General features: G+C 36.8%; 1 protein-coding gene across 4 annotated transcripts in view; it reads left to right on the top strand.

Annotated features, from left to right (window-relative positions):
- Nucleotides 1–13,763, top strand: part of GOLGA4 (golgin A4) — a 71,702-nt gene that overhangs the window by 10,055 nt on the left and 47,884 nt on the right. For 3 of the 4 annotated variants that reach the window (XM_063325551.1, XM_063325550.1, XM_063325549.1), the window contains exons 3-5: nucleotides 7,506–7,604; nucleotides 12,157–12,219; nucleotides 13,377–13,691. In XM_063325551.1, the coding sequence (XP_063181621.1) occupies nucleotides 7,506–7,604; nucleotides 12,157–12,219; nucleotides 13,377–13,691 (477 nt within the window). The remainder of the gene's footprint in view (nucleotides 1–7,505; nucleotides 7,605–12,156; nucleotides 12,220–13,376; nucleotides 13,692–13,763) is intronic. The other variant, XM_063325552.1, reaches the window with a different exon arrangement.

The following is a 13,763-nucleotide window of genomic DNA, read 5'->3' as shown; positions in this document are numbered from 1 at the left end:
GGGGAATCCGGTTAACTGCATAGGGAACTTGAGGTGGATGAACCTAAAGGCTTAAACTAAGCCCTTGTGAATGTTTCTAACCATACCAGTAATAATTATCAAATTTCACCACCACCACCCCAAAAAAACAAACACACAAAAAACCAAACCAAACTGAGTCTAAATTATCGATCATAAAATATCATTTCTGTTCTTAATGCAGAGTATAGAAGTGGCGTATTGCTACATGAGAACTACCACTGTGGCCTCGAAGGAATGAGTTGGTGCTGAGAGTTGGTGTCGTCAGTGACCAGTGCAAACTTAAAGATTCCCCGTTTTTTTAATTTTTATTTTATTTTGTATATCCATTGTAGAATATGTTAGAGGTTAAAGGACTGATTTGGCCAAGGTTTTCAGACTTTTTAAGCAGCAAAAGCTTAGTGGAATGTGAAATAGCGAAGCCCTGAGACACAGGTGTTTCTTGGTGTGACTGATTCAGTCTTTTTTTGTCTGTCATTATCGTGGCTGCCTACACAAAAGAAAGAAATCTTCCTATCTCTTTTCAGTGGGAAATAAAAGGAAAGATTAAGTTGTAACACTCGTCATTCCTTTTAGTATACAAGTACCAACCGCTTTTTTGCTCAGATAGTACAACTCACACATTGAGTGAAAGGCAGAATACTTTTCCTTAACTTGTATACATCCATGAGGATGTCTGCTTTTATTCCAGGTCTGAAAAAGGTTTGTGAGCCTGAAGGCTTATCTTCTTTTTCAGTGTTATCAATTGGTTTAGTAAAAAATACTATCTTTCTTCACTATTTGGATAACATATTTAAAAAATAAATATGTTTCCAAGTGTTGTTGGGTGCTACTGATACGTCACCTGTATGTATCAATACTTTCTGTTGTGTTCATCGTTTCTATGGAGAGCTACATTTTGTCTTGTACTGCTTCACTAGATATATTTTGCCCCTCAGCAGACTGTTTTTTCAGGCTGCTTTTCCAGACAAACAGGAGAAGCAAAGGATTCCCCTCACGACATGCCAAGTTATGTTGGAAGAACATTATGCTCTAAATACAGTGGTTACACTGGAATGATCAGAGAGGCAGAAGGAGAAATAAGATTAAGAATGGAAACAGAGTACTGAAGTGACCTCAGATTTACAGTTATCCTTGGGCTTAGGGAGCTGCTATGACAATTTTACTTGTGAAACATATCCTGTAATTAGAAATTCAGAAAGTAGTGAAGCTGCTAAGGGAATGAAAATCTCTTCTTTTTTTTGTAAGGACTGATTTTACAACAAATGGTAATTTACTAAATTTTACTAAAATAAAAGATAAATTTAAATGATCAAGACATGAAATCTCCTTTCTCTGAATATTTCTCATAAATGTTAACAGAATGATTAAAAGCAAATAGTTTTTGAAATTTATTTGTTGGATTAGATTTTCATAAAATTTAGCTCAGCGGCAGTATTCCTATGCTTAAAAAAGATGCAAATATTACATGCTGTCTCTGAAAATATATGCCCTGATTATAGGGGTGCATTATGCCTTTTGGGGGGCATTTTGTGCAGTGTTCTCATTTGATCAGGCAGGTGTTTTATGTACAGGTGGCAATGGAATGACAATGAGCTAAAGCTGGACATCATTTAATACACTGAAAATACTTGATTTTGAAAAGTATCATATGATAAAATGTTCTTGCAGTACATGAATAATTGCTGAGCCTTTTGGTACTGACAGCTAAGCAAAATTACAGTGTTTCATAGTTCTTTTGTATGTCTCTGTCCTACCTCTGGGCTATTATGTCTTAGTATGTCTTCAATAGGTCATGGCTTTTTTGATTTTTAGTGCTGTAATATTAAAGTTGCAAGTATTGCTCATGAAAGCTTTGATTTAAACTCAGAATATTTTTAGAATAAAAACAACTGCAGAGTGAATTACAGTTGTAAATGACAGCATTAGTCTGATCAAAGAATTATAATAAAACATATAGGCAAACATTCTTGCTTTATATTCTGCAATGATAGGATTTTTTTTATTATTTTTCAAAATTCCAAAACATTCTAATTTTAAAAAAAAACCAACTTGTATACTCTATTCATGGAATACTAGGTAAGTTTCTTTTTCACGCGGGCTTTCTTCAGCTTCTGTTTAGTGGAGCTGTGGATCTCCAGAGGCAGTGTTACAGAGAAGCTTATATTTTTTGTGTGTGTCTATAACGAAAAAGCAGAAGTCTGTCTAGTTCTGTATTCTGTTCTTGCAAATAGCCTATAAAATATGACTACAGTGTGAGGTAAAAGCACATATTGGTACTTCCATAGAAGTTCTTCAGACAATTTGCATATCGGGTGCTTTCTGAGTTGGTCTTGGTACCATTTGAAACAGCCCTGGATGATTAAAACGTGCTTACCTAGTGCTTCCAGTCTTTTCTAGGGAAGAATAGTGTTTGGTTTTCAAACTGTTACTTTGTTGACTCTTGAACAGAATTTGAGGTGAAATATATCGGTCATATTCTGTATAGTTCCTAGATGTTCCAAATTTTCTTTCTGATCTATAACATACTTATTTACACGTCAGGCCTACTGGCAGAAGATAACAAAGCTGGTTCAGAGCCATCAACTGAGAGCAAGCAGCTGATAGCCTGCTGTGGATGACCCACCAGTCATGCAGACCCAAATATCACTCTCATCCTCATGAGTGTTAGGGAAGTGACAGCAGAGCACAATATTTATAGCTCTTCCTAGAGCTAAAGATAAACTAGCCAAGGTACTTTTCAGTCTCACTTTAGATCGATGTAATGGCTATGTTTTTAAATTAATTGAAATGTTTTTCTAGTGTGGGCTATTAATAAAGCAGGACGGGTAAAGCTGAAATAATATTCCTTCAGTACCTTTGTTAATGCCGAATGTTTCCTGTATTCATATACTTGTGTGTTATTTGTGTTTGATTTCTTTACTACCTCTTTCTGAAAATGCGGTCCTGCCCTCTTAGATTCTGGGGCTTTTTTAATTGCAGAGAGAAACCCTGAACTTTCACATCTTCAGTTTTTCCTATTCCCTGACCACAGTAGGGATGAGGCATAAAAGGTTATGTTGCAAATTGCACAGGCCTCCTGTAAATAAATATTGGTGTAAATCAGCACATTACTGAATTATTCACAACTCTTTTCTGGTATTCCCCAACTTGGGCAAATAACCAAATTTATTTATTTTACTGTAGAGAATGAGTTACTTGTCAGTTGAAACTTTTAACTTTTTACCTGATAGCTGACATCCACCAGCTCCTTGAATGAGAAGAGCAAATACTGGCTTGTCCCTTAGACAAATTTGTAGTCTGATCCCTTTCTTTCTGTCTTACTGTGCTTGTGTACAACATAGCAAAACTGTCCGTGTACAATTATAGAAGCTTTTAAGCATTGACTTAACTACGAACGCACGTATACCGTGATACACTTCGCTAACAAAATGTATGAATTTTCAAATTTGCTTGATAACAGGTTAATCTGAAATTTGGAACCATTGTTTGTCGTCTTTTTTTTTTTTTTTTCCTGAAAGGGAATAAGTGACTGTCTTTGGCAATCAGACATGTATTACATGTATGTGAGACGCGTTGATTCAACTATGCCATCTCCAGAGCAATGTGATGGGTCAAACTCTAATCCCTGTGAAATTCTGGTTTTTGTTTCACAGCATGTCAAGGAAGCCCTTTGATCTAGGGATCACGTGTACTTTGGCCTTTGCGCCCCCTTCATCAGAATCTTAGCAAAGGAAGATTTGAGCGTGGTAATCCTTCAGAGGGACAAGGAATAGCAAGAATAATATGAACGCAGTTGGTTCTGGAGTTCAGGAAGTCCATAAAGAGCAAGTAAGGCTGCTTAATTTAGGCCAAAGTTGAGGGCTACAAAAACTGTTCAGGATTTTGGAAATGCAAAGGTTATTTAAAAAATAACTTTATGGATTGTTCTTTGTTAGTACTGAAGGAAACATAACGTCATCTGGTGTCTGGCTTCATCACCTATTTTACCTCATTTGTAACTTTCTCTCCAAGAGAGAAATGTTTGTTTGTTAGTATGATTTTACTTGCAAAGAAAAGGAGTTAAATAATGTGACAAAAGATCAGCAATATCATAACCTTAATTTGGTGCCTGAGATTAAGGTCAGTATGGGGTAGGGAGTTCATTTACCCTGGACTATGTTTGAAACAGAATGTTGGAAGATCTTAGTAGGATTTCTATAGCAAGCCTCAAGTGTGACTTGATGGCATTCAGAGGATTAGAAAAGGTTAGTTAAAGGATTATTTACATCGTTGCACATTCTGTCTGTTTCCTGTATGCTTCAGCCCAGTTGGATTCCCTGCTTGTCTAGTTTTATTGATTGCATTAATGATATAGCGCTAATGTGGCACTAGTAGTACATTAGACAGTATAGCACCTGATATATTTGATGTTTCTGAAGCTAAGATAATTCAGAGTGGATTTTAGGCCAGATCCCGAAGTGCAATAAGCCATTGTGGAAATACTGATATCCGTTTAATTTTGGCAGACCAGCAGGTTGTTTCTTGACTTTTTTCCAGACATAGGTGAATCATTTTTAGTGACTTTTAATACCACCTCCCCTCCCCAAGTTAATGAGACAGCTAGTTTTAAAGCCCTACTGAATAGCTGATTAAAAAAATTAAAAAGTGCAGGTAAAAACACATGTATATGTTGGAAAGCATTAGGTAGTGTAATTATAGGACTCATTAGACAACTCTGCCTATAATTTAGCTGTAAAAACGTAGCAGGTAATGAGCTGCTGGAGTAACAAAAACACTGTAAGCAAGTATTTAAATATTTTTCACTGTTGGGCACCCAACATCCAAGAATGGAGGATGAATTCACTAAGGAGAAGATGCAGCCAGTTCTAAATGTGCTATGGAAATATCACTCTTGGACCACGTCTGAGTATATTCTGTCTTTGGTGGCTATTTGACGTGTTAAACTCTTGTCTTGGCTACTGGGAAGAAAATATTTTGCTATTTCTTTTTGATACAGTGATTACTGTTCTGCCTCAGTATTGTTGTCTTCTGCCCTACTTTATTTGTAGGGTTAGCTCCTTCCCTTTTGTGCACGCCTTTACTCAAGCAACTGTAGGGTGAAGCTGAGATGATTTAGTGATGTTCTTGCATCAGGGTTCTGACTCACATCTGTGAAACTCAACAGTGTTGTTAATTGTATTCTTTTGCTTGTGTAAGCATTAGTTATGATAGAGACCCTGGAGTTGTACATCTGCAAACTCAAGCAACACTGCATCGGTTTTTATTCATAGGCTTTTTTTCTTTTTCTCAACACCGTAACAGTTAGTAACGTGGATTGGCATATTTTAGGCTCTGGATAGCTTGATTTTCTGATCTTGCTAAAAAGCAGTTACATACACTCCCTATTGCTTGTCTACCAGGTAGTTTTGAGTGGATTTTTAAAATTAACTCTTTCCATGGTTTAAAGCTCTTTGCCATCTTACCCATATGTTTTGGGGTTTGTAATTAATGTTTTGCGAAAGACTTGTCTAAGCCTTCTGTTAGAACTTGACAATGGTCAGGGGATGACTGAAAATATATCAGTTCATGGATGTTGAACGTACTGACAGTCTTTTTTTTTCTTTTTTTTTTAATTTGGGTGAAGTGTACTAACTTGTTAGAGATTCAATAGGAATTGTTTTTAATGCAAGTTGCTTGGTGTACTTTTTGATGGATTTAGGATTAAGCAAAATAACGCTATGGTGAAATGTCACAATTTAGTATTTTGAGAAGCAAACATTAGCATACTGTTACTATGAAGAAATAATTTGAACCATCTGTGATTACTGGAGTTCTTAATGGTCATGTTTTTAAAAGTGACTTAACTAAGCTGAAGATAATACATGTTACATGTTGAAAATGTTTGTAATCTTTTGGTTAATAATATTTGCCATAATCCATTTATGAGTGCTTTGCAAACTGTGTCTTCTCTAAACATACAAAGTAATTTTTATCTTAAAGATTTCATCATTTTATTTGTGGTTGAGAATTTGCATGCTTCTAAATCACGTGGCCATCAGGTTTGCTTGTTGTATGTTTGTACACTTGTGTCTACATAGTATTTGCCATTTCTTTTTCTGGCATATACCCTTTCAAGAAATACAAAATGCATAGCATGGCCAAGGCTATGTGCCTCTCCAGCCGTCACCACTTAACGAAAATTTTCTGGAATCATTAACGCTTCTCAGCTTCCTTCTTTTTGTTTTGCCTAAAAGCTCAGATGAGGAAAGAAACTTACCTGGGTTTTACATACCTGAATAAATATATAGCAGGAGCTTTAACACAGCTTACTCTTAGGAATTATACTTCTAACAGGCTGAGGGAGAGAGCCTGATGACCTGACCAAACTCAGAATGTGGCTGCAACCACAGTGGATGCACTTGGGCAAGTGTGTCCAGGCCATGGGAAATAAGATTGGGAGCAGGAGAAATGGAACCGTCTCTTCTGTTAGCTCGTTTTTGTAGTGCCTTAAAAGTGAGCAGTTTCACCCGAGTTTCTCAGACCCTAGCTAGTTCTTCACAAATCAAGTGAACTATTGGAGCACTTGTCGCATGCCAGCTTTGGGAATGCCGTGACAAGGGCAGTTGAATAATAGAAGTCAGAATTAATTGTCACTCTGCTTACCAGTTTGAGAAGTAAAAGTTGGGCATAAATTTTAGAATTAGTTCTCTGCAGATACCCTGGCTGTGAAGACAGCTCACAGTTTTGTAGTGGTTGGTTTTGGTGTGTGTTGTGGTTTTGTTTTTGTGGGGTTTTTTGTTTTTTTTTTTTTTTTTTTTTTAAAATCTGTTACAGCATCGTAACAGCATTCGATTGCATTACATTACATGTACATATCCATATCCGTTTTGAATTCAAATTCCAGTCTCTTTCTCTTCATGTTTTTCTGCTCTAGGAATTTAAATCTCTTCCTTAACTCTGACTTGATAAAATGGCTAATTCAACTTGCGGTGTTTTTACAAAATAGTCTGCTAGTAGATAGAAAAATTTTGTAAGGATTTTTTTTAATATAATTAGAATTCTAGTGTATAAGAGCACTAGAAGATAAATAGTCAAAAGCATGCAATTTATGTTGTTTGTAACTGAAATACTGATAGAATTTTTAGAATAACAAGTTTTTCACACATAACTGAGAGCAGAGAAGGCTCAGTGGTATTTGAAGATAAGTCATCCACAGAAGTTTAAAAAAAAAAAAACACAAAAACATTGTCTTTGTCCTTGGCTAAACTAGGATTTTTTTTTTTTATTTGTGTGTTTCTTTACTTCTAAATGATCAAAACTATATTTTGGCTGTTCTGAATTGATCTAATGCATATTTTCTGGTTACATCCTGCCTCTATCAATATTTGTTGTCTCATAATTACAATGTTTTTAAGAGTGTGGAAAAAATGAGTAAAATCGTGCAAAGTTCTTGACCTTATTACTTGATTTATTTTCATTTTCCTACTTTTTGCATTGAACGACAGCTGCTAGCCGGGATGATAGCAGAACCTGCTTTTCTCTCTGAGTATACTATCTTTGCTTTGGATCCCACCAAACAACCTAAGCCACAGAGTGACGGTGTGGTGAGTCCTCCCACCCCTCTTAGTGATGCCTTTAGCAGGGGGAGGAGAGTACTGTACTAGAAGGCAAACCTAGTGTTGCTTGTGGCTTGTTCTCACAAAGGCATCTATCTTAACGACCCTGTTGCTAACCCTGCACTAAATTTCACGGAGGTAGTACCTTGGTAGCTCCTGGCTGGTGTGCTGTATGACGTGAATTTATTGTAACGTAAAAAAAAATTTAACACGTTTTTCTGTTATACAGGTAACCATACTCTACACAACTTCTAAATAACTGTTGCACAAGTTTGTGTGTTTGTTGCTTAGAATTCATTAATGCCATTGGAAGTCTTCATTTTTATGTATGTCTGTGTGTATTTCAAGATAAATGGATATGATAAACACTGAGATTGTTTTTCACTAAAAGTTACATGCTTTTTGCTGTGTACAGTGAAAGCTTCACAATGTCATTTACTACTAATGGTAGCAGGAAATAATTATCTCACATAGACACTGAAATTCAGCTACTTTTCGTTGGTACCCTGGCAGCTATTATTATATTTTTCTTTGCTTGGAAATGGTGTTTTCACAGTATACAAGTGGAGGTCAGTGAGAAGAAAGAAAAGAGTGGAGAAAAGGAGGGAGGCATAGGGAGGAAAGCAGCCTTCTACTTTTTAACACCTGCACATACAAAGCTGTGTTCTTCTTATTATTGTCACAGAACAGGGATGGCATCTTTCACATGCTTCAGAGGCATGGCATTCTTGAAGTCCATAGTGATCCAAAACACAGTGGTTTTTAGAGTCCCAGCTTGTCCTAGTACTTCGTGATTACTTTGCTTTTCCAGTTTAGCAAGTGCTTTTTTGTTGCTCATGCAGAAGCTGAAAATGACAAGTAAATAAAGCTGTAGCAGGATAGAAATTTGATAAGCAGATGGACATAGCACAACACACCATGTTGTGTTGGAATTATCTCTCAAGCTAAGCAAGATTGGACTGAAACGGTGATTAAAAACGTGATCTGTGGAAAGTCTTAATTTTTCGTAAAGGGTTATACTTGTTTAAAACGTGCTCTTAGAGCACAGATTCATTACTAGCTCAGTCATGATGTTCTCAGGATTGAAATTTTTGATTGGGAGCAAAGAAAATATTCAGACTGTGCTGAAATCTGTATATTTGAATCAGTTACTACAGTGTTTTTTGGTTTTGTTTTTTTTTTTTTTTTCAGTTCTAGGTATTTTGACCATATTACAGGTCCAGTGATCACTACTTAAAAGTTTCACTGCAAATTTAATTAAGCTTTTCTACACTTCCAGCAGTTAACAGTTGCGGGCTGTTTTTCACTACACTGCAGAATATCCCTAGTACATTTGCATTTCAAAAGACATATTTCTGTGAGTGCTCAAATATTTCCTTTCTATTATCTTTTAGTACATACTTTAGTGGCAGGAATTGCTGACTTGCGTATTTATATAGAAGACTGCATACATGGTAAATAATTATAATGTAAGAGCTATCATTAATGTGATACCAATGTGTATTAATAATACACTACCTGTAAAACCGATCTTGTTTTCTGAAGTTTTTGAAAGCTCTAGAGCTGTACTCTCACAGTAAGAATCAGAGGGAGAAAACAATGATATAAAAGTTTATAGGGAAGAGGAGGGCTGATTATATAGAAATATATGTTTAAAAACTATTTTATACATTTGGGAAACCGAGGTAATCTGAAGGTGCAGGAGAGGGAAAGTTTCATCAACACACACAAATGTGTATTAATTCTGCTAAAACAGGCCAGTATTTTAACTGTGTGTGTGCAGGTGATGTCTGTTCCAATACAGTGAGCATCCTAGAGAAGTGACTGTAATTGTGGCATAGATGAAGTTAGTATAAAATCTTTACTAAGATGCGTGGGTTTTGTTGCATGAAGAAACAGTTCAGATATTCTTGGACAGAGAGGTTTTTTTTAAAGGAAAACGAGGGAAGAAAACGTCTACTAAGATCTTCTTCCTTCCTCTATAATTTACTCCATTTTGGAATACCTGAGAAGGAGGGAGAACAGTAAAATGTTTTTAAATGCAGACACTTAAGCTTTCATTCTTTAGGTTTACAAATCTGTTTATACCTTTGAGAAATAAATAAGATTAATTAGTTCGCATTTCAGAAATAGGGAAGTAAGGAAGCACAGATGTCACTAGAACACCCTAACGTACTCCAGTTAAAACTGAGCTCTGGTTTATACATCTTAATAACAAAAAGCAACCTTTTTATTAGAGATTGTAAGTGTAGCGGATAAAGTTGTGTATGTTCTGTGGGTTCATGGAGGAAACACTTCTGTTGCTCTCTAGAATCCCTATGTAACTCTGCTGGTTTCAAGACTTCCAAACCGCCAGCCTGAGCTCTGTGATTCTAGTTTTGCTGAAATATCTCTTAAGGCTTATGAAATTCTAAGGCTTTTAAGCTCTTCAAAGCCTCTTGAATCCCTACTTTAAATAGCAACTTCCATTCATGCTTAGCTTTCACTGTGTGGACATCAGAATATGACCCTTTGCCCTAGAGCAGAGTGATGTAGAATTGCAGCAGCTAGATACCTGTGGTGGTCCAGTTTCTGTATGAAAGATTACCAGTGTATCCCTTTTATGCTTTATGTCAATGGGAAGTCTAATCCCGAATAAAGGTTCTGCTTTTGTTCACACAGACTGAATACAGAGATGTCAGCACAATTAACAGGAAAATTTTTGAAGTGGCGGCATTAGTTTTAGTTTTGAAATGGCCATTTTTTAAGGGATCTTCATAGATCCTTAAATGGCAGCTCTTTAAGGATCTTGATAGAAAAGACCAGCATCCATGTTTTTTATATTCATAAACACCTTGTAAGATTTAATAAATCTACTTAATCTCGTGTTTTAAATTAGATCTTAAATATTATTAAATTATTCTTATCAATAAGAATTCTTATAAACCTTCCATAGTTTCCTATGGGCATCAGAATATATGATTTTTGAAAGAAGAGTTTATAGTTAGTTTGTAATTCCTGGTAAAGTATTCATTTTCATCTGTTGTCAGTCCAGTACTAGCACAGTAGATGCTTTGTAAATTGCAAAGCAGAAGATAAATTTTTATTTGGGTTACCCTTATTATTAACTTTACAGTTAGGAAATGAAAAAGAGCAGGTAATGAGGCCAAGAATAAAACGTAGGTGTGCTTTAGTTTAAAACCCAGAAAGAGTTCTTAATCCAGTAGGAACAAATCCACTGCAACAGGATAGTGCTGTGAAGCAGACTGCACATTTTGTTCAAGCCAGGTGAAGCGCAGTTGCCAAGTCCAAACAGACTTCTTGTATGGCTGGTTATTGCTCATTTCGCTCTGTCTGAATCTGGGTGACTGCTTATTTCTCTGGCTTCCTTAACCGTCCGGATTTCTTTCTTATGCGGCATTTTTGTACTGCCTTAGGCTTTTTCTACATCGAGCCTTTCTGAAGCCCTTTTACACTGAATTATTCTTCCTCTTCGTTTATGTATGCTTATCTGCGTATCTGCACAGGGTAGAAGCTGTTGGTGTAATTATGTAGCAGATACATGGATTATTATGATTGATATTTTAGTTGTATATACACCTTAGATTTTACAGCTCGCGTATACCTATCAGGGTACATCTTGATTAAAAATTAAGTTACGCTGCTTTTAGCCAAATTCCTCATACTTTGTTTGATATATCTTAGTGTTTTGCTTCTCTTGGAAAAAAAAATTCATATCCGAGGTGGTTTCTAGCATATTTTGCTACTTCAGTTTGACCTGGTTTAAACAGCAGAAAACCGTCTGGATTTGTACAGGTTAGAAAACACCTGAACACAGGAAATAGGAAAAGGAGGATAGACAGACTAGGTGCAGAAATGTCTGAACTCTGTTTAAAAAAAAAAAAAAGCCAAACCAACCAAAACTGTATTTTTTTTTGTTGTATTTGTTTGGGGTTTGGGGAAGTTTTTCTTATTTGTTTGCTTTTTCTTTGTTTGGGATTGCAAAGGAATGTACAAGTGAAATTTTGCACAGGATGTTTTTTCTGAAAGTCTGATTTTCTTCCTGTGCTTGTTTGGAGTCTTAAACAGCCTGTTACTGTCACTTTTTTTCCAGGCCGTTTCCCCTGCAGCCCCCCCAAAATGTACTTAAACAGAGAAAGACAGTGCGGTTCCACTCTTACTCCTGTTGGCTGTAAACACCACTGGTCATCAATTAGATTTTTCCTGCTATCATTTTGTCTTTTTGGTGTTTCTTTGATTTGTGCATAAACATTACATAAATAATCATTATGAATAATTTAATTGGAGATGTCAGCATTTGCAGATGTCTCATACTAATCCATGCACACATAGCTGCTTTGTAGTTCTGTATATTGCAGCAATCTGTTTTGAATTTAACAAACTAGCTTGTTTGCATGAAGACATCTTAATAAACATTCAAAAGAAAGTACTAAAAACACAGGCAAGGATGCTGTTTGTAACACAGATGCTGTTTGTAGCAATCAAGTGAATTACAGTCCTTGTCATCTATTCCTTCTCACAGTTGTTTTTCCTCTTGCAGAACTTGACTAAACCACTTCCCAAATCCACAGAAAACAATGGAAGTGAACCAGTCTCCCCGCAGGTATGGTGGGTTTTGTTTCCTCCTTCACTGCCCTGTTGTCTTTGTGTTATGTTGGTTTGAGTGCCTCATGTGTATCTTCATGCTGGAGTAGGGATGACAACTACTTGCCTGTCAGGATACCGGGATGTTTTGTTTGTATATAATCCCATTAGCTGGTATTAAGTGTTGTCACTGATGCGTGGAGCTTTTTTTGTAGGGACAGGTTAGCAGGATCTGACAATGAGCTGCCTGCGTTGAGGAGCATCTCGTTGCTCACGGACACAGCCAGCACGGGATATGGAGGGTTAACCTCGCTTTCAAAAGCAGAGGGCACACTGCCTGGCTAGAAAGCTAATTTCTAGCTGAAGGAAAAGAATTGATAGGCTTAAAAAACTGACACTAGTGATAAAGGTGAAGGTCATTCTTCAGTGTATCTCAGAAAAAGTTGAGCTTGCCGGAGTGGGATTAGCAGTGGCTCCTAGCACGTGTGTCCCAACATTTGATTGTGGGGGCAGCATCGCGCAGTAATGCTTTCAAACCACTTCTGTAGCACCAGCAGCATACAATACCATGGCACAGAATTTTTTGGTGTGGAACAGCATAAGTACTTTAGCCGCATAAATCAATAGTAGCATTTTATGTAAAAATCATGAAGCCTTTTAAAATAAAATAATAAAAAAAGAGAAGAGAACTGTTTAAGATGGCATGCTAAAACTAACTATCATACCAGGACTTTCACAATGAATTTGTTCTCTTAATCGTAGGAAAATATCTTTGTGTCTTTGAGATAAATACAGTCTTCTGTTTAAAGCATCAAGTGAGTCACAATTTTTTAAAAAAATTTGGGACAACGGTAAATGCAACTGTTCATTTTAGTTACATATTCTTCACTTTTCAAAGGGGTTACACAGAAATACATACTTCTAGAAGTTTAAATCGGAGCCGTAGTTTATTGGGTTTAGTTGCTGTCTGAAATTGCCCACATCTGGTAGTTGCATGCTTGATTTTTCTGCACAAGGAGCTGATTCCTCTAAGGGAGTGGTAGCTGTTTGGTGTCATGCATGTGTTAGGTAATAGTCGTTTCTTTGCCCAGGTCTCGTCTCTGTTTCTTGAGCTTTAGTGTGTTTGTCTGCCTAAAAGCAGTGCAAAAGTAATTACTTGCTTTGAATTTTTTGCAGCTGAATGACGCTCAGTCTTTTGCCCAGAGGCTCCAGCTCCGAGTTCCCTCCATGGAGTCTTTGTTCCGAAGCCCAGTAAAAGAGTCCCTGTTCCGCTCTTCTTCTAAGGAGTCCCTGGTACGAACTTCTTCAAGAGACTCATTGAATCGACTGGACTTGGATGCATCCGGTCCCACCTTTGATCCACCATCCGACATTGAAAGTGAAACAGAAGAGCCTCCGGGAAATATGGACAGCCTCAGCAAAGAGCAGTTGCTGCAACGGCTGCGCAGAATGGAGCGCAGTTTAGGCAACTATAGGGGAAAATACTCAGAGGTAGGCAATGTTGTTACCTACTTACCTGAGCGGAGAGGGGAAAAAGATGAGGCTAACAGGTACTGTGGTAGT

This window comes from Chroicocephalus ridibundus, chromosome 2, assembly GCF_963924245.1.
Source record: "Chroicocephalus ridibundus chromosome 2, bChrRid1.1, whole genome shotgun sequence".
NCBI lineage: Eukaryota > Metazoa > Chordata > Aves > Charadriiformes > Laridae > Chroicocephalus > Chroicocephalus ridibundus.
The sequence above is the reverse complement of the archived record's forward strand: the minus strand, read 5'-3'. Positions and strand labels throughout refer to the sequence as shown.